Source organism: Alligator mississippiensis, chromosome 2 (assembly GCF_030867095.1).
Source record: "Alligator mississippiensis isolate rAllMis1 chromosome 2, rAllMis1, whole genome shotgun sequence".
Taxonomy (NCBI): Eukaryota; Metazoa; Chordata; order Crocodylia; family Alligatoridae; genus Alligator; species Alligator mississippiensis.
This window is the reverse complement of record NC_081825.1, coordinates 171,776,824-171,801,798: the sequence shown is the minus strand read 5'-3', so window position 1 is coordinate 171,801,798 and position 24,975 is coordinate 171,776,824. Positions and strand designations below refer to the sequence as shown.

Sequence of the window (24,975 nt, the reverse complement as noted above, 5' to 3'; positions counted from 1 at the left end):
AGACTCTGCTGCATGCTACAATCTTCCTTAGTCTGCAGCATACCCAGAAGCAGAGAAGGGGCTTTTCTGCACTCAAAGCCCCCTGCACCCAAGGTTCCTACTCCCTGTAGTGGAAGAGCCTTCCCCTCTGCTGACAGAGCTGCTTCACCTGGCAGGATCAGAGGACAGCTTTTGTTGCAGTTCAACAGATGGCAGATGGGCTGGCAGGACCCAAAGCACTCTCAGCCCCTTTCCTGCTTGCCAAATAAGCCTGATGCATGCAACTTAAATGATAATTTTCTAGCCATATTTCTAATGCCTGTAAAATGTCTCCATGGTGACACCTAGCAACTGGTTCCTATTCCAGGATTAAGTAACGCTGGGGAAGAGAAGTGTAGACTTGCTGAACAGGGTACAGGAGAGGCAATGGGGAGTTAGATATGGGGCAGAGGGGGATGGAAGAGGCAGCAGAACTGGTATGCATGGCAAGTGGCCAGAAGAAGGGAGGAGACAGTGACATCTCCATTGTCTGGAAATGGTGTAAGGCAATGGGGTATTTATGAACAATGGGGCATACTGTAGCACAGGGACATTTTTAACTGGGCAGGAGATGGATATATTTGATATTAGGCAGTGTGACAACGGGGGTCTTTGTGACTAGACAATGAGGGATGGCTGAGTCAACAAGCACGTTTATGCCCAACCTCCAAGATCCCGATCTCCCAGCCCCGCTTCGCCATCATGACTCCCAGTCAGGGAGCCGGGCCCAGGAGCTCCCTGCTGCTGGGGCAGGGGGACACTGTCCGTGCCCCAGCAGCAGGCAGCCCCTTGGGGACAGGGTGCAATGTCCCAGTCCCAGCCTGGAGACAGCCATCTCCTGGCCCAGTGCTCCCTGCCAGCCTAGAGCTCCCCATGATGGCAGCAGGGGCCCATTGCAGGGCCCCAGGAAGTGGGAGCAGCAAATCTATTCCGGCTTCCCTGTACATGTAGATGCCTGCCTGGAAGTATTTACTTGCAAGTACAGGCAGTTCTCAACTTACAACATTTCGAGTTACAACGTTTTGCACTTACAACGTTTATAAATTGACACCCTGCTTCAGTGTTATGACATCAGTTTCAGCTTTACAACGCTTAATCCGATGCAACGCCACACCAGTGAACAAGTTCCCTGCATCACTCATCTCCCTGGAGAACATCTGTCCAAACTTCCTTGGACACTTTCTTTAAGAAAGCAGAAAAGACTCCAGAAAAACCTGCAGCCAAGACTCCTGAGAAGACTCCAGCCAAGAGCCCTTCAAAAAGTCCAGCAAAGTCACCTCAAAGAAGTCCTTCCAAATCAATATGATTGCTATTTACAATATAAATACATTAATGCTATATTACTCATGTATAATTGATTGATTACAAAATTCTGGGGTATTTTTGTGAAAATAGGGTATCGGGTCTTGGTTTGGGAACCAATTCCCCATTTATAACATAGGTTTTTTATGAGAAAATTGGTTCCAAGCTACGTTTTGACTTAAGACACAGTTTTCAGGAACCAGCTGTGTTCTAAGTTCAAGGACTGCCTGTACTTGTTTGTAAACTGCTCCCAAATCTAATGCATGTGTAGACACATCCAGTGTGAGTCATACAAATGCAGATAGGTATTAATGCTAGCTTGAGTTTGGAGCAGTCACATATTCAGGCCACCAGAGGACTGGAGGGCCAAAAGGTAAGAATCCACCCCCTTTCATTTTCCCCCTGACCCTTCCCTCCTCCCCCACCCCCCAGGGTCCTCCAGTGCCTCCTCCCCACCTGCCCAAGGAGCAGAATTGGCAGCAGCCAAGCAGGCAGACTAACCCTTCCCTGCCTGTTCCCCAGGACAGACAGCACAGGCAGCCACAAGTAAGCATGGGGGTGGGAAGCAGGAGGCAGTAAGTGGGGATCAGAGGTGCTGGGGTGGGCAGACAGGAGGCAGTGGGCCTGATCTTGTTCAGTGAGAGAGGAGGGGCAAGTGGGGTGTTTATACTAAGGTGTAGCCTAAAGTGGTTACACCTTAGTATAACTCAAGCTGGATAGCATGGATCACAGAAAATCCTGTCCTGGAGTGGCATCACTTTGAGCAACATAACAAGTGCTTGAAACTATTTTAAGTGTTAATGTAAAGACAATCCAGGAGTTAAGAGCTCTAGGAGCCACCCAAAATTGCTGTGCAGCAAGGTCCTAGTACAGGTGAAGTGATAGGAAGTTTGAGATTTGGACGTGTGAGGGGAAAAGATTGAGGGGATAGGGTTATGTCTGTGACAGGACAAAGGATGGGTGAGGCAAGGGAAGGGGGTTGTGACTGAAGGAGGGCTAAAGCAACAGTGGGTATGGAGGAGGCATTGGGGAGCTGTGGGTGGATCTGAGAATGGTTGAGGCATCAAGGGGTCTATGAATGGACAAGTTGGGTGGGTGAGGCAACAGACTTGTGACTGAGTGAGGGGTGAGTGAGGCTATGTGGTTGTTTGTGGGTGGGGATAATTGGGGAAGCAGTGCTGGAAGTCAGGGGAAACGCACAACCCACTGGCCTGAGCAGCTGGGAAAGAGGATGGGGGATGTTTGTAACTGCCTCAGGGTAATGGGGAGGTGTTGAAAAAGGTGTTTGAGACTGTGTTGGGGGCATGAGTGGGCAGGGTGATAGCTGAAGCAAATAGGGGGTCTTTATGTCCTGCCAAAAGGGGACAGTCATGGAAACCACTGTGTTTGTGACTAGTTGAGGCTAGCAGGGGCAGTAGCTTGCCGGGATGGGATGGAGGCTGGGGGGAGCAGAGACATCTGCTTGTGGTGGAAAAAGGGCAGGGGACACACACTATTTTCCTGGTCAGCCAGGGTAGGGAGAGATAGGGCTTAGCTCAACAGACCTTCTCCCTTCTTGTGCAGTCGCAGGTGTGTGCACTCAGTAGGCTGGCATGGCAATAGGTCGGATGCAGCTGGGCTCAGCCAGGCCAGCCCACACCTCCCCTCACAGCAGGTTGCAAGTGCTCTTGCACCTGATCTCAGAGGTGGATAGCAGAGACTGTGGATTATGCTGGGCATAAGGTGGGTAGCAGAGTGTATTCAATTTCTCCTGGTCCATGCGGTGCATGAGACAAGTACGGTGATGAGAGAAGGTGTCAAAGCTGAACTTGCCGTGGTACTTCCCCAAGCCACTCGGACCTGCAACATACAGACAGCAAGATGAGGGCAGGACTGTACCCCACTACCCCCACAGCACAACCAAGAAGAGGTGATGCTAGTTTAGACATAGATGTGGTAAAAAAGGAAGACATTATGGAAGAGCTGATGGTAGAAAGTACACGAAAATAAATGATCACAAGATTTTTAAGGTCCATAATGAAGCTTTTCAAATTCTAAAGAGGAAACTTGGAGAAATTAAGGGGGCCAGTCAGTGAAGTCACCAGGCATAAGAAGCTCAGGGGTTTGTAATGCAGATAAGGCTTGAGATTTAAGGAATAGGCACAAAAACTATAGTCATAGAAATCATGCTATCGTGGGTTATGTGTGTAATGCAGTCTTAGGATGGAGCAGAAGATGCCTTGCCAGTAATGAGAGGAAAGTATTCATGCCAGAGGACAGGGTCAGGACAAGACTGTCTGGAAAACTGAACACAGTACTGGTCATCCACATTCAAGAAAGATGACTTCAAACTGGAGCAGATACAAAGGCAGCAAGAAGGATGATCAGGAGAATGATGGGAAGGACTAAAGAGTCCTGGTTGTTTAAATTCACAGGAGAAAGACTGAGAGGAAATGTGGTTGCTCTTAGTAAACAAAGCAGCAAGGAGAACACCAGGAAAGGAGATGAGCCACTGATACTATAAGATAATGCCGGGAGAAGAACAAACAAGTACAAATTGGTCAGGAAGAAACTGAGGCTGTAAGCCAGGGGAAGGTTTAGAACCATCCAAGGTGTAGCAGTACAGAAATATGATACACTTACATTGAACTACAAGGGAGTTGGGATCTACCATGTCAGCTAATCTGAAGTAACTGCCCGCATGCTCATGTTCACCCTGCAGTAAGTGAAAGCTAACCATTATAGTTAACCTTTTAGTGAGAGGTAACACTGTTGGGAAGGCAGGGCAGGAGACTCAGACATACCAATCCCACCAAAGGGCAGTGTGATCAATGTTGTTTGGATTATGGTGTCATTGCTGGCAAAACCACCACTACTCGTCTGCTCCAGCACCTGTTTCACCACCTGTGGGGGAAGCAGAGAAGAGGGTGAGGGAGCTCCATTTTGTGGCCAACTGCAGTTCACACCTCCTTGCACACTCCAGATCTCCTCCATCAGGCCCAAGTGGGGTCACCCAGACTCACACAGGGTGTGGGGGCCACCCGTCCTGCTTGAGCCGGTGCAGGCCTGAATACAACTCAAGTCAAGCTCTTCCCTTTGGACTGGACCAAACATGAGTCACAGCAAACAGCCTGAATGTTGCCCCCTCCTAAGCCAGGTATGAGTGGGTAAAAGCCCAGTACAGGCACAGACCCTTTCGACTGTTGTCCATCATAACTAGAATAACCATATGGCTGGGACAGTCACAGATTTCAGAGGCTGTATCAGCATCCCAGCTGCTGGAGAAAATTGAAGCAAAAGTCTTGGATTGGCAGGAGCCTGCACACACACACACAGCTCCTGAGTCAGGAGCCAGGCACATGTGGGCAGAATTGTGCCAAACCAGGACTTTTGCTTTTTCTCCAGGGAGCTCAGCAATGGGCTGCTTCCGGGTCCAGACTCCACTGGGCTGTGAACAGACATTTGTACAGTAGAGTCAGGGTTGGGGGAGGGGTGCACTTCGGTGTGTATGTGTATCTACACACATGCATGCGTGTGTTGGTGAGCCCCACTCCCCAGTGTCCATCCTGTCCCAGATTTCCCTCAAATTATTATGGTCATCCTAATCATGACCCATCTTAGCCCTGATCCCTGTCCATTCCACAGACCGTCTAGGCACCATTCTGCTTCACCTGAACCAGGTGCCCCTTCTGAAGCCCAGCCACACACCTTCTTGTTAGAGGAGAAGACATACACAGCCAGCGGCTGCTTCTGGCCATTGATTAAGTCGATGGCTTCCTCCAAGTTGGCCACAGTGACAATGGGTAGGATCGGCCCAAAGATCTCCTCCTGCATTATAGGTGCTGACATTGGCACATCCACCAGCACCGTAGGGGCTGTAGAGGGAGAGCAGAGATCACCACAGTGGGGTCATATGGTGTCCCTCCCACCACGGCCCTGCCCTGTGACTGTAACTCCACTCTTCCATCTCCCCAACTAGCTCAGGTCTCCCACATGGAGGTGCCCTGCCCTGCTTTGCCTATCTCTTACTCTGCCAACCAGATCTGGACACTCTCTCAAAATCCATGTTCCTAATCCAGGGTCTCTCACCAATATACCGCTCCTTCTCATCTGTCTGCCCTCCAATCGCCACATGTCCACTATCCATAAGGGACTGCACACGCTGGAACTGCTTGTCACTGATGATGCGGGCGAAGTCAGGTGACTCCTGGGGGTTGGCACCATAGAAGTCAGCAATAGCACGGTGTAGGGCAGGTAACAGCTTCTCTTGCATCTCCAAGGTGCACAGCACATAGTCGGGTGCAATGCATGTCTGCCCTGCATTGAAGAAGCGCCCCCAGACAAGCCGGTTGGCCGCACTTTGCAAGTCACAATCATCAGCTACGTAGCAGGGGTTCTTGCCCCCTAGCTCCAGGGTTAACGGTGTCAGATGCTCAGCTGCAGCCTCCATGACAATCCTGCCTATACTGGTGCTGCCTGCAGGAGAAAGTAGTGAGGGACACATGTTCTTGGCATCCTGAGCAGGCTCACAAGAATTTCACTGAATCGCAGGACAGAAAATCAGGTCATCTAATCCAACCCCCTGCTCAGGGGGAGCAAAGCAGGATCATCCTTGACTAAACCATCCTACATATCCAGCTGTCTAACCTGCTCGTAAAAACTTCCAAGGATTGAGATTCTCCAAACTCTGTATATAGTTTACACCAGTGCTTAACATCCTCCTGAGAAACTTTCTAATATGTATTCTAAATTTCCTTTGCTGAAATTTAAGACTGCTATTCCATGTTCTTTCCCCTGCAGCCACAAAGAATAGTGAATCACAATCATCTGTATAACCAGCCTTCAGGTTTTGTAGGCTGTTATCAAGTCCATCCTCAGTCTTCTCTTCTTCTGACTAAATAAGCCCAGTTCTTCCAACTTTCCTTGTTAAGTCATGTTTCCTAGACCTCTCAGCATTTTGTTGGTCTCTTCTGGACTCTTTCTAACTTGCCCACATCTTTCTTGAAGTGCAGTGTCCAAAACTAGACACAATACTCCAGGTGAGGCCTCACCAGTGGTGAGGAGAGTGGAAGAATGATTTCCCTTGACTTACAAGTGATACTTTTGTTAATACAGTGTGATATGCTATTGTTGGGGGCGGGGTGCAACAGGTGTACACTGTTGATTTATATTATGTTTATGATCCACTATAATCCTCATGTCTTTTTCTACAGTACTGCAGCCTAGCCAGTCATTCCCTAGTCTATATTTGTACATGTAGTTGTTCTATCTTGAGCACAGGATTTTGAACTTAATTTAATTCAATTAATTTTAGACCGTTTCTTCATTTACCAACCTCATTCTGAATCCTAATCCTAGCCTTCAGATTGTCAACAACTCCATCCAATTTGGTGCTATCTGCACATTTGCTAAGCGTCCGCTCAATAACATCTTCTAAATCATTAAGAAAGTTACTAAACAATACTAGCACACAGGACAAACTCCTGGAGAACCTCACTTGATATCTCCTCCCAACTGGGCATCAAACCACTGATGACAACTCTTTGAGCACAATGATCACTCTAATCCAGGGGGGCTCAACTTTGATCCCACATACCAAATGCAGCATCTGACCTGCGGGTCTTCTGGGGAAATTTGGTGGTGGGTGAGCAGTGGCCGCCCTCCCCCACCGCCAAATTCCCAGCCCCCTCTGCCAGCACAGCCAGAACAGGGCCAGACAACACCTTCTCTCTGTGCCATAAGGTTGTGGCTAGGCCATGCTCTTCCCCACACCCCCTGCCCCGCTGAATGGGAGCTAGGCTACAGCCCCTCTCCCCATGCAGCCAGGTTAGAGCCAGACCACACCACCTTCTTCCCACAGGGCTGGATGGGGGTGCGACACTCCCCCTTCCCCCAGCAGGGCTGGATCAGGCTGGGCTGCCCCCATCCTCTCCATATGGCCAGATGGTACTGAATCAGGGCCACCAGCCACATCTGGCCCATGAACAGACTGGGCACTGCCCATCCGGCCTGCCAAGGAAAAAGGTTGAGCACCACTGCTCTAAGCAGTTATGCATTTTCCTTCCAGTAGTTTTGCCTAAGAGAGAGGTGTCAAAGTTATTTGCCATGTGGGCCAAATCCAGCCTACAGTGCTTCCCATACCTGTTCCCACGTGAACTGTGAGTGGCATCAGCAGTGTTAATTCCTATAGCTGACAGTTATGGGTTTGGCACAGTTACAGAATGGAGATTTAATGCCTCTGCTGCTTACTACCCACCTTTTTCCCTTGCCACCAATTTTAGTTGCCCAGGCAACTAAAACCCCTGATTTTGGGGAAGGGGGTTGGAAGTGATGTTAACTCTGGGTTCTGGAGGCAAACTGAAATAGCAGTTCTGGCAGCTATGGGGATTAACTCCACGACTGCAGGGACTCCAGCAGCTACTGCAAGGAGGCCTGTAGGCCTAATCCAGCCCACAGATGTGGATGGTCCAATCCATGAAAAGCCCTGTGGTTTGGATGGATCACTTCCATGGCCTGCAAACCATATATTATACACCCCTGGTACAGATTACTACTATATTTTGTTATCTCACTAATGAGAATGCCATGCCACAGTTTCAAAATACTTGCTGAAGTTCAGGTATATCATATCCACTGTTCTCCTCCCACCCATAGAGTTCAACCAATGAAGGAGATCAGGTTGGTCAGGCCTGACCTGCTCTTTTTGAATCCACACTGACTGTTCCTGATCTCCAGGGATTCGGGTTTTCTGTTCATAGATTTCATAGACATTAGCGCTGGAAGGGACCTTGTAAGATCATTAGGTCCAGCCCCCTGCCCAAGGGGCAGAAAGTCACCTAGGGTCAAAGGATCCCAGGAAGAAAAAAGTCCAAATGTTTCTTGAAAGTGTCTAGGGTGGCTTGCAACCACTTCTGGAGGGAGTTTGTTCCACACTTGGGGGCTCAGACAGTAAAGAAGTTTTTCCTTATGTCCAGCCTAAAACAGTGTTGCAGGAGTTTGTGACCATTGGACCTTGTCATCCCTTGGGGTGCTCTGGTGAACAAGTGTTTCCCCCGATCCTGATGCACACCCCTGATGTACTTATAGGCTGCCACCAAGTCACCCCTGAGCCTGCACTTCTCCAGGCTGAAGAGTCCCATAGCTTGCAGCCTCTCTTCATAAGGGCCGTTCTCATGCCCTCTGATCATGCGCATGGTTCTCCTCTGGACTCTCTCAAGCTTCTCCACATCCTTCCTAAATTGTGGAGCCCAGAATTGGATGCAGTACTCCAAGGCTGAGTACACTGAGACGATGCCATCCTGGGATTTGCTAGAGAAGCATCAGTAGATGCAAGCCAGAGTTTGGTTTGCTTTGCCAGCTGTGGTACTGCATTGGTGGCTCATATTCATCTTGTGGTCAACTGTGACCCCCAATTCTCTTTCAGTCATGATGCTAGCAAGTGTAGCATTGCCAAGCCTATAAATGTGATACAGGTTTTTATTCCCAAGGTGGAGGACCTTGCATTTCTCCATATTGAATGCCATCAGGTTTTGATTCATCCACCTTGCAAGTCTGTTGAGGTCAGCCTGGATCACCAGCCTATCCTCAAGTGTGGAGACTCTTCCCCAAAGTTTGGTGTCATCAGCGAACTTGGTCAGTTCACTTTTGACACCAGCGTCCAGATTGTTTATGAAGGCATTAAAGAGTACAGGTCTAAGAACAGAGCCTTGGGGGACACCACTAGTCACTGAGTGCCATGATGATTCGGTTCCATCAACTACCACTCTCTGGGTCCGACCTTGGAGCCAGTTCTCCAGCCATCAGACTGTGCAGTAATTGAGGCCACAGTTACCCAAATTTTTCATGAGGACATCATGCGACACCAGGTCAAAGGCTTTTTTTAAGTCCAAATATATGACATCAACCTCTTCCCTCTTGTCCAAGTGATACGTCACCTGGTCATAGAAAGAAATGAGATTGGTCAAGCAAGACCTAGCCACAACAAACCCATGTTGACTATCCCTCAGAATGATGCTTTCTGTAAGCCTGTCAAGAATGGTTACTTTGATACTTTTTTCCATTTTCTTCCCAGGGATTGAAGTCAAACTGATTGGCCTGTAGTTTCCCGGGTCTTCTTTCCTCCATTTGTTGAAGATAGGCACCACATTGGCCCTCTTCCAATCTTCAGGTACTTTGCCCAAGCGCCACAAGTTCTCGAATATCCTCGCCGGTGGCTATGCTATGATGTCTGCCAGTTCCTTTAGCACTCTTGGGTGCAACTTATCCAGACCAGCTGATTTATGGGGGTTCAGCCTCTCAAGATGCTCCCTCACAAGATCCATGCCAATGGCGGGCATATATTCATCTTCATCCCTGTCATCCCGCATGATGTTCGGCAGGGTGGTCCCTTTGGGCTGGTGAAAAAACAATGCAAAGTAATCATTAAGCAGGTTGGCTTTTTCCTGGGTGTCGGTAGTCAGCTGCCCCAGGTGATTTAGCAGGAGTCCAATATTGCTCTTGTTTTTCTTATGACCACCCACATACCTGAAGAAGGACTTTTTATTGTCCTTGATTCATGTAGCCAGATGAAATTCAGTTGCAGCCTTGACTTCTCTAGTTCGCTCCCTGCAGGTGCAAACAAGTGCAGAATACTCCTCTTAGTGGTGTTTCCTGTCCTCCATCCATTATACTCCTCTCTTTTTAGATGTAGGAGGTCCATGAATTCCCTGTTGAGCCAAGGGGGTTGTTAAGCCCTTTTACCACCTTTCCTACAGGTGGGGATGGACTCCCCTTGTGCTTCTAGGATCTCTTCCTTAAGGAGCAACCACTCATCATGAATTCCTCTCCCTGTGAAATCGTGGCCTCTCAGGGCCTCAAGAACAAGCCTCCTAAGCTGATGAAAGTCAGCTTTTCCAAAGTCAAGGGCTACTGCATTGCTGCCTGACTTGCCAGCTTTCCAATGGATAGTGAAAGTGATCAACTTGTGGTCACTGTCACCCAGCTTCCCTGCAATTCTTAGGTTGCTGATTAGATCATCCCCTTTGGCCAGTACCAGGTCCAGCGGTACCTTGCCTCTTGTCAGCCCATAAACTTCTTGGGACAGATAGAGCTCATCCACACATGTAAGGAAGCTTTGTGACCGATTGGATTTGGCCCTGAGATGTCCAGGTAGCTGAAGTCTCCCATGACGACCGTGCACTGAGAGCATGCAGCTTCGGCCAGTTCCCTGGCAAATTCTTGGTCAAGCTCTTGTTCCTGGTTTGGAGGTCTGTAGTGAGACTCCTCCAGGGGTCTCACTATGTTCCCCTCATATTCTAACCCAAAGGGTTTCCAGTCATTCTCCTTGGGTGCCAATCTCAGCTTGTAGGGAACGTGTAGCTCTCCTTCACGTAAAGAGCTACACCCCCGCCCTTTTTCAGCATGATCTCTCCTGTACAGGGTATAGCCATTTATACCAGTAGTTCAGTCATAGGAGGAGTCCCACCAGACTCCCGTGACCCCTATGAGGTCATAGTAATTTCTGTTTAGCAGAAGGACCAGCTCCTCCTGTTTATTCCCCAAACTCCTAGCATTAGTGTACAGGCATATAAGTGCTGTTGGAGGCCCTGGGCTTCTTTGTACTCATGGAGAAGCTCTGTTCCTGGGTTGGGGTAGGAGTGGGTTCCCTTGAGCATCCTAACCTGCTGGTTTTGCAGTTGATGCTTCGTGAGCTTGCTCCGATGGTTGTCCACCCATCCCCTGGTGAGCTTATTCATAGATTCATAGTTGTTAGGGTCGGAAGGGACCTCGGTAGGTCATTGAGTCCAAGCCCCTGCCCTGGGCAGGAAAGAGTGCTGGGGTCAGATGACCCCAGCTAGGTACTTGTCCAGTCTCCTCTTAAAGACCCCCAAGGTAGGGGAGAGCACCACCTCCCCTGGAAGCCCATTCTAGATTCTGGCAATGCTTACTGTGATGAAGTTCTTTCTAATGTCCAGCCTAAATCTGCTCTCCACCAATTTGTGGCCATTGTTCCTAGTTACTCCAAGGGGTGCCCTAATAAATAGAGCATCTCCGATTCCCTGCTGCCCTCCCCTGATGAATTTATAGGCAGCCACAAGATCACCGCTCAGCCTTCTCTTGCAAAGGCTGAAGAGATCTAGGTCCCTCAGCCTCCCCTCGTAGGGCCCTGCCAGCAGGCCTCTGACCATACGAGTGGCCCTCCTTCAGACCCTCTCAAGATTCTCCACGGTTTTTTTGAAGTGCGGCACCCAAAACTGGATTCAGTACTCCAACTGCAGTCTGACCAGTGCCACATAGAGGGGAAGCACCCTGGACCTGTTCGTCATGCATCTGCTAATGCATGATAAAGTGCGGTTAGCCTTGTTGATCACTTTGTCACATTGACAACTTGTGTTCATCTTGGAGTCAACTATGACTCCAAGATCTCTTTCCACTGCTGTGCTGCTGAGAAAGTCAACCCCCAGCCTGTAAGTGTATTGGTGGTTCTTTTTGCCCAGGTGCAGCACTTTGCACTTGTCTTTGTTGAACTGAATCCTATTTCATTCTGCCCATTTTTCCAACCTGTCCAGATCTGCCTGGATCCGTTCCCTACCCTCTGGTATGTTAACTTTGTCCCATAATTTGGTAACATCTGTGAACTTGGACAGGGTGCTCTCAATGCCCTCGTCCAAGTCACCGATCAAGACATTGAATAACACCAGTCCAAGGACTGAACCTTGTAGGACTCCACTGCCTACATCTTTCCAGGTCGATATCAACCCGTCCACCACCACTCTCTGGGTGTGACCCCTAAGCCAATTTGCCACCCACCTGACCATGTAATCATCTACATCACAGCCTGTCAGTTTATTTACAAAAACAGAATGAGATATCATATCAAAGGCCTTTTTCCACTCTTGGATGAGCCTTCCCAACCCTTTGTTCCAAGGTACCCATTGGTATTTGTCACTAAGCCAAAATCACACCCCTTGCAGCACCCCCTCCTGGCACTCAGGACAACACCGAAGGCACAAAATCCCTGACCTGGGCACAAGCTCAGTGCCCTCACACACAGCTCTGGGAGGATGACTGATTGCTGACTCCCACAGGGTTAAGGAAACAGATAAGTTGATGAGGTGTTAGACAGTGCCCCTACCCCCAGGGGGTGGAAGGTAGGATAGTGCTGAAGCAGGCTCACTTGGGACTTACCAGTGAAGAAGATGTAGTCAAATCTATTCTCCAGCAGCTTTGTGGTCTTCTCTATGCCACCAGTAACCACAGCAAAGCAGTCCTGGAATGAGGGAGGAGACTGTGTGTGTGCAAGCTAGGACTTGGCCCATTCCTTCCCTCTACCCAGCTCCTTTCCTGCCCTCTTCATTTTGGATGCAGGAAGGGATGAAGATGGGGGCCATGAGGTTTGCAGGAAAGGGGAGGTTTAGTTGTTGTGATGCTAAGCAGACCATGGAGTTGGCTGCAAGTGAGGAGTGGAGGGAAGGAGTAAGTATGGGGTAGAGTATGGATACTGGCTGCATATGCCAGTGAGGGGCATGGATCTACTACTGGGGACTGCTGGTGCTTGCTGAGAGTGCATGGAAGCATGCATGGTGTTGAGGACAGCTGGGCTTACAGGGCAGGGGGAACGGGGACAGCTAAGCCCTTGGAAGGGAGCACTACAGGTGGGATTGGTGTCAGGTGACAATGTGTAAGTTGCCTAAGGACCCATAGGCTGGCAAGGGTACAGTTCCTTACCCTATCCAGGTAGCTGGGAAGCATTTCAGCCATGAGCCTCTCTACACAGCTGCTGATCTCAGAGGGTTTGAGGATGACACAATTACCTGGGAAGAGGGCAGATGGAATGTCACTGTGCAACCTAGAGACTCATCTACAACTGCACTCCCAGTACACCACAGTACTCAGTGAGAGAGCACTGCAGGGAGAGATGTCCAAAGGAATGCGAGTGAGATTCTGGTTAGGAGCTGGTGGAGCCTGGTCCAGAAGTCCTGCCCAGGAGTGTTGGCAAAGACCTGGCATAATCATCACATGCGCACGTTGGAGACAGAGCTAAGGGAGCAGGGGAGGATCCCAGATTGTGTGGGCTAGTATGACCAAAGAAAGCAAAGGATTGAATATACATTTCAAAGCAAAACCTGTAAGAGGTGAGAAACTGGAATACACTGAACGTATGAGAAGTGTGCTATATATGAGGGGTGTGCTATATGTGACCGTGGTCAAGGGCACCCAAAGGAGAGAAGGAGATACAGATTCACCTATAAAAACCCGGGCAGAGATAAGGCCTGTGGAATCTCCCCCCTCCAACACTTAAAAAGACCTACAGACCTCCCAGAAGGACTTTCTGAATCCCTGGCTGTAAGGAGACACTTTGCCTTCTGTAAGACTCACACAGAGGCTTTCTGTTGTCTTTTTGGTTTATTATATTGCACTTAAAATTAAACCAAGTTGTGTGTATTCTCACTGTATTTTACTGGGTGGTGTCTTAGCTTGGGTGAAGTTTTTCTGTTGTTCTTTGTTGTATGCTTGAAGTTGGGAATTGTTGTGCTCAATAGATGCTGTCTTCAGAGAACGGACTATTCTTGTTCAAGCATTTATGAATTCAGTGCCATTGCCTAAAGTCTAATATTAAATCTGGTAACAGGAGATCTGTGTTCAGCCCTGATTGTCCTGCCACAGCCAGGGGGCACAATCAGTGCTGGGGTCAAGCTTCTGCACTGGACACACCCTCTGACTCACCAGCAGCAATGGCCCCAATCAGTGGCACCAGGAGGAGATTGACAGGATAGTTCCAGGGCCCGATGATCAGCACAACCCCATAGGGGTCCTTGCGGATGAAGGCCATGTCCAGCTGAGTCACCTGTGGGGTGGAGGGGAGTCAGTTTCAGGACCTGGGGGAGCCAGGGAATGAACTAAGCCATGGAATAAGAGCCCCAACACCTCCCCCTGGCTCAACACTATGGCTGCATCCTGTCTTACCATGTTCTTGTCCACATGCTCATCCTTCATCCAGCTTCTCAGGTTGTTGAGTGTGTAGTTGAGCTCATTCTTGCATAGGACAGTCTCAGAAAGCTTTGCTTCAAACTGGGGCTAGGAGACACAGCAGTGTTAGTACCCATCCTGGCTCTGGACCAAGAGACACTGTTCTGTTCATTAAACCATATAAAAATGGGGCTGGAAGCATTGGCAATGTGTAGGGGACGGGCATGAGTGCATGTGCATCCCCTGAGCCTGGTGGTGCACCTCCTGTGAAAAGGCACTGCTGACACTGCTGGCGGCGCCTGCGGGCAATCGCTGTTCACCCCCCCACCACCGCTGACACTGCTGGCAGCATCTGTGGGTGGTTCACAATCGCTGCTGTCTGCTGCCACCACTACCAGCAGCGTCTACAGGCGGTCGCCAACCACCAGTCAGCACTCGCCACCCCCACCACCACCACCAACAGTGCCACAGCTGCCTGCAGGAGCTCCCTGCTTGCTGCTGCCACCGGCGGGAGCTCGCCGTGCCCCCCCCAGCCTCTGGGGGCACGTAGCATTCATGGCTGGAAGGGATCTCAGGAGGTTATCTAATCTAATGCCCTCTTCAAGACAGGACCATCCCAGACAACCATTCATCTAACTTGCAGTTAAAAACTTCCAGCAGCAGAGATCCCACAACTCCTCCAAGCTTTTTCCAGTAATTATCTCTTTATATCTGGACAGATTTTTGTGAAAGCTAACCTTAATCTCCCCTGTTGTAATTTAAGCCTGTGGCCACAAAGAATATCTTCTTTATAGCAACCTTTGTATTTGAAAATATTTATCAAGTCTTCCTTCCATCTTTTTTTCTTCACATTCAATAATCCCAGTTCTTCCAACCTTTGCTCATGTCATGTTTCTTAGACCTCTAAGTATATTTGTTGTTCTCTTCTGGATGCTTTCCAGTTTGCCCATGTCTTTCTTGAAAGGTGGTATCCAAAAATGGCCAGAGTGCTCCCTGAAACACCTCATTAGTGCTGAATAGAGTGGAAGAACCCCTTCCTGTGACTTGAAGATGATCCCACTACTTTACAGTGGTATTGCACTATTGACTCCTATTCCACTTGCAGTCCACTATACTTGCAGGTCCTTTTCACAGTACTGCAGTTGACCCAGTTGTTCCCCAGTTTTGATTTGCTCATTTTATTGTCCTGTCCTAAGTGTCCTCACTGAATGTGATCTGATTTATTTCAAGCAATTTCCCCAATGCATCAAGGCCTTCTGAATCCTAACCCTACCAAGTGCCTGTTACTCCACTCAGCTTGGTTTCATCCTCAGATTTATTAAGTGTACACTCAGCTCCATCCTCCAAGTCAGGGATTGGCAACCTTTTGCCACCATGGGCCAGTATTTGCAACCCAGCCTCTTGCCTCAGGCCACCCCCGCCCGCAAGTAGCAGGTGCTGTAAAGGCTCTAGATAGGAAAGGGTGGGTGCTAGGACCCTGGAGATATCAACCTCATGCTGCAGAAAGGCTAGGTGGATGGAGGTGTTTCCTATTTCCTGAACTGCAGTGGACCTAGCCTGTTCACAGGCGGGATGCCACACGTAGCCCATGAGTTGCTGCCCCTGCTCCAAGTCATTAATTAAGATATTAAACAGTACTAGACATAGGGCATTCCTCCTCCCAGCTAGAGATTGAGCTACTGACTACTACTCTTTGAGTATGATTCTCCAACCAGTTATGGACCCTCCTTATAACAGTTTCATCCAGGACATATTTCCAGGGCCTACTTATGAGCATGTCAAGGGGGAAAGCATCAGAAGCCTTATTAAATTTGAGGCATTTTGCATCCAGTGCCCCACCTCTGTCCACAAAGCCTTTCACTTTGTTTATAGAAGGAAATGAGGTTGGACATATGTGACTGATTTGAAAAATCTATGTTGACTGCTCCTTATCACCATGTTATCCTCTGTGTGCTTGCTAATTGATTCCTTGATGATAAGCTCTAATATTTTCTCAGGTATCAGTTAGACTGACCTATCTGTAATTTCCTGGATTCGCCCTTTCCTCTTTTTTAAAGATAGGCACTATATTTGCTCTTTTCCTGTTTTTGGAAGCCTCTCCTGACCTCCACGAGTTCCCGAAGGCAATAACCAATGGCTCTACAATTCCTCAGTTAATCCATTGGCACAGACACTGTAGCTCCTTTTCCAGGGCAGCTTGGAAAGGAGACACAACCTTTGCTAGGTGCCCAAGAGACTGAGTGCCCCATTCTAGTTGATGATAGCTTGGTTTTGGCCTTAAACACTTTCACCACCTCCCACCTAGACCCCACAGTGCACCAGACCTGAGCATAACATCTGCAGTACCAAGGACATGCCAGCTGGTGCAGGATGCTGTCATGTGTCTCTAACTCCAAGCCCAACACTATACTCTCTGGCCTTCCTTACATACCAGGTGCTGGCCTCACTCCAGATCTTCATAGTGCTCTGTGACCTGGGGACAGTGTGGCTGAGAAAGCCGGTCACCCTGGGCTGAAGTTGTAGTTAACAGTCATGTTTCTCTGACCCAGCAGGGCTTTCTGCCCTTTTTGGGTAAATCTGGCCTGTGTGGAAGACAGCACTTCCTAGGGGCCTCCTTTCTTCCAGTGCTAGAGGGGAAGCACAGAAAACCCCCAACTTCCCAGCCCACTGAGCCATGGGATCAAGCCCCTCCCTCCCCTTACCTTGTGCATGTCCAAGGCCAAGGCATCCAAAATGGGCTGATGCTTCTCATCCAGAAAGTGACCAAGTGCCTCCAGCTGGGAGACCCGGTACTCCATGGGGCGTGTCTTCCCTGTGAGCCAAGAAGCATGAAGGCAGCTCACCAACCCTGCATAGGGGTTCATGCTGGAGGGGAAAGGGAAAGTCAGCTTGTCACCCTTTGTCACCCCCCACATCTTGCAGGCACCACCCATTCCCACAGCCTCTTACCCCTAATCCTAGCCCTCTCACCTATCCACCTCAGAGACCCTGCCCTACACACAGCCCAGTCCTGGCCTCATGGGGTTTGGGTGGTGAGAAGAGGGTTGTTAACCTTGGCTCAGGGAGGGGAGAGTGGAGAGGGGAGAGGCAGATGAAGACAAGGAACAGAGCCTTGGTACAACCTTGTTATTCCCACCAGCCCCAAGCAAGGAAGGGAGAGACCTGACCCAATATTTACCCCTTCCCATTACTGGGGCATACTCCTATGCCCCATCCAGCTGAACCCACTCTGTTGTCTTCTTGCTCTTGCCCCCAGATCAGGTTCTAGCCAATCTTGTTTTTCTTACTCTTCAAAGCAAACTCCCTCTCCACTATAAATACTCACCCAAGCACCCATTGCTGCTGACAGAGGTTGCTGGTTGGCATATGTCCCTTGCTCAGAAGTTTGGATTGTGTCTCTTAGCCCTTGGAGGACAGTGGAGTCTAGGGGATTAGAGTCAGGGTGTAAAGCCAGGACTCCTATCCCTTCTTCTGGGAGGAAAGGAGGGGGCCTAGGGGATTGATTAAAGCAGAGGAGGGTTGGACCTGAGGCTGCTGTGTTAGGGTCTTTGTGCAGGAGAGGGAAAATTCAGAAAAAAACATGAAAACTAATGACAGGCATGGCCCTCAGAGAAAGCTCAGAAACAGGGCCCTCACCTGGGCTGGGTGAGCTGGCAGGAGGTGGGTGGCCTTGAGCAGAGTGACTGTGTTCAAAGTTTCTCATCTCCTTCATCCCCTTGCTTGCTCCAAGGGCCTTATGGCTAAGGGCAAGCAAAACTCGGGGGCATCCGAACCCCAAGCCTCTGGGCTTGGGCCTGTAAGTAGGATGCCCACCAAGGGTTTTGAAAACATCTGAAGCCCCAAGTGCAGGTGGAGGATGTTTGCCGGTAGTAGGGCCACTTATGGTCCTGGACTCGGATTTGGAATTAGTTTGAGCTAATTTGGCCTCAGATACAAATTACAATAAAAAAAAAAATCTCCTCCATCCTCTTTGATTGCCATCTGGACTAATTCTGCTGGCCTCGGTGTGAAACTCTACCCTCACTCTACAACAAAGATTGAAATGCCAACTCCCACAGCAGCAGGGCAAGAGATGGTGTGATGGGGCTTTAACCCAGGCCCGCAATACTGGGGGTGGTTTGTTCAGTGCCAGGACACGCATCGCCTGAATGATCACCAGAGTCTCATGTTCTCACCTGTGCCTATGTGCAGAGTGCTGCCCTTCGCTCGCTATCAATTCCTCTCCTGAGGGCACACAATATCCACAGTCTCTCTGTCTTGCCTTTGGTGCTGAGCTTACAAGCACTCTGCAGTTAGCAGGGCCCCAGTGGGACACCTCCCTGCAGACCCCTGGAACCTCACTCTCCAGGCTCCAAGGTACATGGGGATGCCACAACTCACACCTACCCTTGTTGTTACCTCTCCTGCTCTGTGCAGCGCCCAAATGCTCCTGCTCAAGTTATTCACAGCAGCTGTGCTGATGGCGCCCAATCTCTCAATGTGGATAACCGGCTCACAGGTTGAAAATACCACTGCTATGTTGGCAGAAGGACCGTAACAGCAGAGGAGTCAGCTAAGGTTCTCCTTGCACAGACCAGACCTGAGGATCAGGCCCCAACATAGAGCACCGTTGGCCTGCACAGTCTGCAGCCTAACAGCTGTGTTAAAAAAAAAGGAGAAAGAACCTCCCCTTGGCACACTTCTCCCTGGCATGGGGCAGCTTCTTGCTTCTTTGTTACAGGTCTCATTGGTTACCTGATGACGAAGAAAGCCAAAGGGAGGGGGGTGTTTTTGACTGGCTGGGGAAAGTGGCAGGCAACAGAGAGCAGTTGTGACTGGCTGATAGTGGAGAAGCGATGGAGGCAAGAGGTGTGTTTATGACCAGCCCAGGGGGATGGTGGCAGTGACAGGCAGGGGGTTGTTTGCGACTGCAGGCAGAGGATGGTTGGCATGACAGGTATGTTTGTTAGTGGCAAGGGCATAATGGAGAGATCACAGGTGTTATTCTGTGACTGCGGGGCCTATGGAAGGAAAGAGTGACAAGAAGGCTTGAGGTTGAGGCTTGGCAGGCATGATGATGTGGGAGGTGCCAGGGTGGGGGGTATTTGTGACTCTGCAGGACGGGTGCGACGGAAATGACAGAAGGCAGGACTAAGTTAGCACAGGTGAGGCAGCCAAGGAGGATGTGCATAGGACAAAGGGACACAAAAGGGGTGTTTGCATGCAGGCGGGTGAGGATAGCAAAGGTAACAGACAATTTGTGACTAGCTGAGGTATGGATAAGGTGACAGAGGGTGCTTGTGACTGCTTAGTGATGCAGGGATGGGGGAGATGAGGTGTGTTTGTAACTTACCAGCAATAATGGGGAAGTGATGGGAAAGGGTGTTTGTGATAAGGTATGAGTAGGCAGGGGAAAGGCTGAGGCAACAGGGGGTGTTTGTGGCTCAGTGGACAGGGAGGTCTGCGAGGCACCAGGGAGTTCCTGAGTGAGTTATGGGGGGAGAAAGGGAAGGTGATGGTGGGGGGCTCATTCAGGAGGGTGGGAATAGTGCAGGTTGAAATGTTGACACTACCCTTATCCCCCCTTACCTGTGACAGGTTAGGATGTTCTTAGTGTCTTTGGGCTGTTCTGTTGCCAGCCTTGGCCATTTTCAAAGGACGTGGGCTAAGCTGCAGAAGTGTTGCTAAGCAGAATGCTCATACAGTCGGTTCCTGAGTGACCGTAGCATGAACCTTTACAGGTAAAGATGAAACAGGAACAGAATTCCACAGTGGGGAAGGAAAGGAGGTAAGAAACATACCCTCTTTCTCAAGGATATAAGTCCCAATTAATTGACACCTTCCAAATCCACAAGAGATCTGGTTCTAAAAGTCCAGCTCCAAACGTTTTAGTGAAAAAAAGAAATTTAAATAAAACCAATCAGAGATCATTTATTAGACTATTAAAACCAGCCATCTATAAATATCGGGCATAGGCTGGAGAGAAATTTGGAGAACTCAGCAAATTCAAGACCTGCTGCCAATCTGTGTGCCACATTCTCCCATTTCTCAAGTCTGCTCAGTTGGTATAGGTGAGAATCTGCATTGTGCTATCATGGGTAGCCAGACAAACTTCAGAATAAATGTTTGTTTTCATGTCTTAAGGTGCAAGCAAATAAAAGATTGGGCTGTAGACCTGTTTCTGCCTCTTTTATCAGTAGTCTACCCACAAGGTTACCTGTAATCTGGGTAGCAGAATTGGTGCCCAACGTGGGGCACAGACTGCTGTGGGTGTTACCAATAGGATTTGTTTTTGTCACAGCCCCCACAAAGGGTTGACACAGCAATTTGTCCAATGTGGTATCAAGTGAACTTTAATAGTAATCCCTATACAATGTTACATGGTTCCTCCCCATAATACAACCTGGCAAGTGGCTCCTTAGATGTTACAGCGGCAGCCTTCAGGGAGTATCAGGCCTTGGGTCCTCCACTGGGTGCATGGGATGTTAATTTCTGGCTATTCGAGTAGGGATGCAGCAGCTGCATCTGACCTCCCAGAATCACAGCATGCTACACACAGCTATTCCTTTGTTTGTTCATTACTTTTGTAACTTTTCTTATCCTAAATTGTCCAATCCCCTGCTATTGTGCCAAGCACTCCTTATATGGAAACTGTTGTTCCTAGCTCACCTAGCACACTAGTCATAGCACTTGCATCTCCCAGTGCCACAGAAGGTGTTAAGCCTGTGGCTTGTTTAATTTTATTGCTTAGTTCCGGGAAGGCCTGGACTATGGCTAAAAAGCCTTAGGATAACTCAGTTTGCCTGGCACAGTGTGGTAGAAATTTGGTTGCACTGTTTACTTTTGTTTTCAGCTAAAGCATAAGTGAGGTCTCAGGGCTGCAACTTGAATTTTTCCCCACTGGTAAAAGTCAGTAGTCTGGCATGGGTAGTACTAGTACCCTACCTGATAAAGAGGAAAAGGAGGACCATCTCACGCAATCTGATATGGGGGGGACAGTATGGAAACAGGGTACATTTGACACCCCAAGCCCCTGGAGGACCCTCTGTGAAGAATGGGATGGGTGGATTAAAAAGAATTAAAAAATGGGAAAATGTAGAAAGAAGGCAGTTCTCCTTAAAGGACTGTACATGGTGACAAAGATGACATCAGAAAAAGTACAAACTTTAGAGGAGTATCAAGGTGTCACAGCACAATTGAAAGCCCAAGAGGATGTATGCAAGCAATTACAAGCACAGGTTTGAAACTTGGATGGTAGGACTTTAATGGATAGAGTTCATCTCCAAGCTGCTGACTGACAAGTAAGATACTGGCAGTAAGAGGCAGCTAAATTAAGTACTAAGCTCAAAAGCATAAACATCAAACTGCAAGACAGCCAGGCAGCAGTTAGGACCACACTCAGGGAAGTTAAACCCAATATGAGTAGGGGGATCATAAAAAATGGGCACCTCTACACAAGATGCCTTAATGTGCAGTGGACTGTTCTACTGCACATTAGCGCATCGTGGCAAAAACTGTGCTAATGCACAGCAAAATTAGTTTACTGTGCATTAAGCATCACAAAAAAATGCTCACCTTTGCTACAGCACATTAGCAAAGCTACTGCACCGTTATCTAGTACCTCATATTAAAGGTACTAAACTTAATGCGCAGTAGCAAAGGTGCATTAATGAACATGTAGACATGCCCACAGTGAAGTAAAAACCAGGCAGTTGGAAGAGCAGCTTCAAGCTAAACAAGGAATAGTGGCTGTTGTCACTTCCGCAGGAAATGAAGATGATGACCCTGATCAATTTTACACTGAATATGATTATGAATATGACTTGTACAACCCAGAAGGGGGAAGCAATCTCAAAGCAGCCCCCATGGCTCCAAGCTAAAACTGATCCTGGGAGCCAAATTCCAGTCACAAGAAAGATTAGAGAGGAAACACCACTGAAATATAATCAACTAGGTGTTCTGGTTACCACTATGAACCAAATTAATCAGGATAATGTAATAAACTGGCTTTTAAAGTGGGATACAAAAAGGCAATCGGTGGGGCTCACAATTGGAGATTTGATCCGGGTGTTCTGTAGCTGGTCACCGCCTGGGGACCGGGAGGAGCTCCCAGACACAATTAAACAGGGGAAACAAAAATCTATAAACAAAGGTGGTGTGTGCAGTCCTCGGAAAAGACACATTGTTCTCTTACCTTTCAAAAATGACCCAAAGAACAGGGGAATCACCAGGACTGTTTTTCAACCAGGTTTTTCTCCTATATAAACTAGTAGTGCCTGAGTCTGACCAAGATGATAGTCTATGTAAAAATATCATTTCAGGATTACACCCTAGTACTGTTAAATATGTGGGCATTACAGTAACCTCAGGGACTACGTACACAACCATTCTGGAGAGACGCACTGCAGCAAGATCCTTAGCAACAAACAAACTTGGAAAGAGAAATTTAAGTTCATTAGGGCAGTGGGGAAAAATAGCTGGTGTCATCTTTGAAATCAAAGGGAGAACTCCCTCACAAACTAAGGGCACAAATAAGGAACAAAATAAACCAGGCTATTGGGTATGTCCCCCTATAAAGGATTAATCCAAAGACTCAGCAAGCACGAAAAAGTACCAGAAGGGCTGCGATACTGGCAAAGAGCTGTGCGGCTAAGCAAAACTGAACCTATAGAAAGAGAACCTCAAAATAAAATTTTTAAAAAATCAGCAGCTGCAACCCCTTCTGCCTCCCCCCTCAAAAGAAGGGGAGTCCAACATCACTGCATATCAATGCCAGACTCTCAAATTAAGTATCTCAGTTAAATTCAGCCTGGATACTTGGGGGCATCCCCAAATATATATCACCATTGAGGGATGCTGGTACAAAACATTAATTGACACAGGGGCATCCAGTTTCATAATACATATAAAACCAAGGGAAGATAGAGACTTGTAGAACGCAGGCTTTTTTATTTTAGAAGGATTTACAGGTAAAATATCCCAAGTTCCCATTACCCAGGAGTTAAACTTTTTACTAGATACCATTCCTTGTTCAGGTAAGTTTGGAAAGATGTTGTTAGCTGACTGTTGTGAAATTTGGGGGTCACAGACCCTGAGAAATTTAGGAGCATTGGTTAACTATGCTAACATGTGTTTGTGGATTGGAATGTGTCATTATCTACACTGTGAAGAAGCTGCTGTAATTAGATTCACTCATGCACTTTTTTCTTTAACACCCCACCCAGCCAAATACTGCTGCCAGAAGGGGATAAAGATGTTGTTTCACTGGTGGAAGAAGGGAGGGATGTCTTTGCTAAGAGTAAGATTGTGGTTTAATTAATGTTTGTGTTAATATTGTGGGACTTGATCCTACCACCCCAAAACAGTATAAATATCCTTGAGAAGCAGAGGAAAGCTTAGGAGTAACAATTGACAGTTTGTTAAATCAGGGAGTGTTTACAGAAACAGTGTGTAACAGTCCAATTTGGCCACTTAGAAAACCAGCCAGTTCTTGATGACTTACAATTGATTACCATGCTCTTAACAAACTAACACCCCAGAGAGCACCAGCAGTAGCATTGTATTGGGATGTAAAGGAGCTTGGTAGTTTTCAGTGTTAGATATGTCTCACGATTTCTGGGTGTTCCTTCTACACCAGGGGTGGGCAATTATTTGGGCCTGAGGGCCACATAGGGAGTTTTGATCAGCTGTTGCTGACCAGCTCAGCACTGCCACCACCCCTGCAACAACTCAGCAAAACTCCCTATGGGCTGTGGGCATGCAGGAGCAGTGTTCAGGCGTGGAGTGGAAGGAGTGGAAGAGGCTGGGATCACATGCCCCTGCCCTCTGGAGTGTGGGGGGCATGTGCATGTGTGTGATCACATACCCCTGCCCTCTGGGCTGTGGGGGGTGTGTGTGCATGTGCGTGTATGTGTGTGTGCGCAGAGGGGACTGCTGTGGATAGAGTGGGGGTGTGCACCAGAACTGCCCTGGGCAGTGTGATCCACGCTGCCCCCGCAGCGCTCTAAATGGGGCCAAGGCCTGCCCGCTCGCACTGGGGCAGCCCACACTGTGATCCCACTGGTGTCCACAGCCCAGCCAGGTGCTGCTCTGCACCCCCACCCCCAGTTCCAGGATCTGAAGCCAGAGCCCCATCCACCTGCCAGGAATGGCACAGCACAGTGTGACAGAAGCAAGAGGAGGAGCCACTGCTGGAGGGTTTTCATAACTCTACCAGTATTTTTCACATACACAAGCAAAATACTAAAAAATTTGCAGTGCACACATCAAGTCATTGCTTATATAGATGATCTTCTAATTCAGGGGCAGGCAATTATTTGGGCAGAGGGCCGTTTACTGAGTTTTGGCAAGCTGTTGCGGGCCACATTTCCCTCTCCGGTGCAGGGAAGCAGGAACAGCTGAATCATCCCAGGCCAGAAACCTTTGCTAGGCAGGGGTTTCTGGTTGGGGGGGCAGGGCTGGGCAGGCCTTGTTGCTGGGTCCTGCCACCAGCTTCCTCTGGGCCCTACTGCCCCAGGCTCCTGTCATCTTTGACAGGCAGCTAGGAGCAAATAAATATTAATTTTCTAAATTTTTTAGGGGCCCCATGGGCCGGATAGCATGGCCCGGTGGGCTAGTTCTGGCCCCCAGGCCATATTTTGCCCACCCCTGTTCTAATTAGTACATGAGATTGTGAGAGCCATTTAGTGGCCCTTAAACTACACAAAGCATTATTGACAGCTGGCCTTAAATTAAATGGCAAAAAGGTAG

At 48.6% G+C, this 24,975-nt stretch overlaps 1 protein-coding gene across 1 annotated transcript; it reads right to left on the bottom strand.

Annotated features, from left to right (window-relative positions):
• Positions 1 to 1,768: 1,768 nt before the first annotated feature.
• On the bottom strand, positions 1,769 to 17,561 carry LOC102560807 (aldehyde dehydrogenase family 3 member B1). The gene is made up of 9 exons (XM_006278525.3): positions 16,950 to 17,561; positions 14,245 to 14,355; positions 14,005 to 14,125; positions 13,006 to 13,091; positions 12,466 to 12,547; positions 5,389 to 5,775; positions 5,008 to 5,174; positions 4,104 to 4,203; positions 1,769 to 3,159 (listed from the first exon to the last, which is right to left on the bottom strand). The coding sequence occupies exons 1-9, from the start codon at positions 17,178 to 17,180 to the stop codon at positions 2,966 to 2,968; spliced, it is 1,479 nt and encodes a 492-aa protein (XP_006278587.3). The 5' UTR covers positions 17,181 to 17,561; the 3' UTR covers positions 1,769 to 2,965.
• Positions 17,562 to 24,975: the final 7,414 nt, after the last annotated feature.

What these genes read in the sequence shown, in the direction of transcription:
- LOC102560807 (XM_006278525.3), bottom strand. Translation starts at nt 17,180, where the DNA reads ATGGGTGGTGCCTGCAAGATGTGGGGGGTGACAAAGGGTGACAAGCTG. An exon ending in TGAGAAGGAGCGGTATATTG is followed by an intron (nt 5,175 to 5,388) that starts GTGAGAGACCCT and finishes CTCCCTCTACAG; the next exon opens with CCCCTACGGTGCTGGTGGAT. An exon ending in ACTGCCCTTTGGTGGGATTG is followed by an intron (nt 3,160 to 4,103) that starts GTATGTCTGAGT and finishes TGTATGTTGCAG; the next exon opens with GTCCGAGTGGCTTGGGGAAG.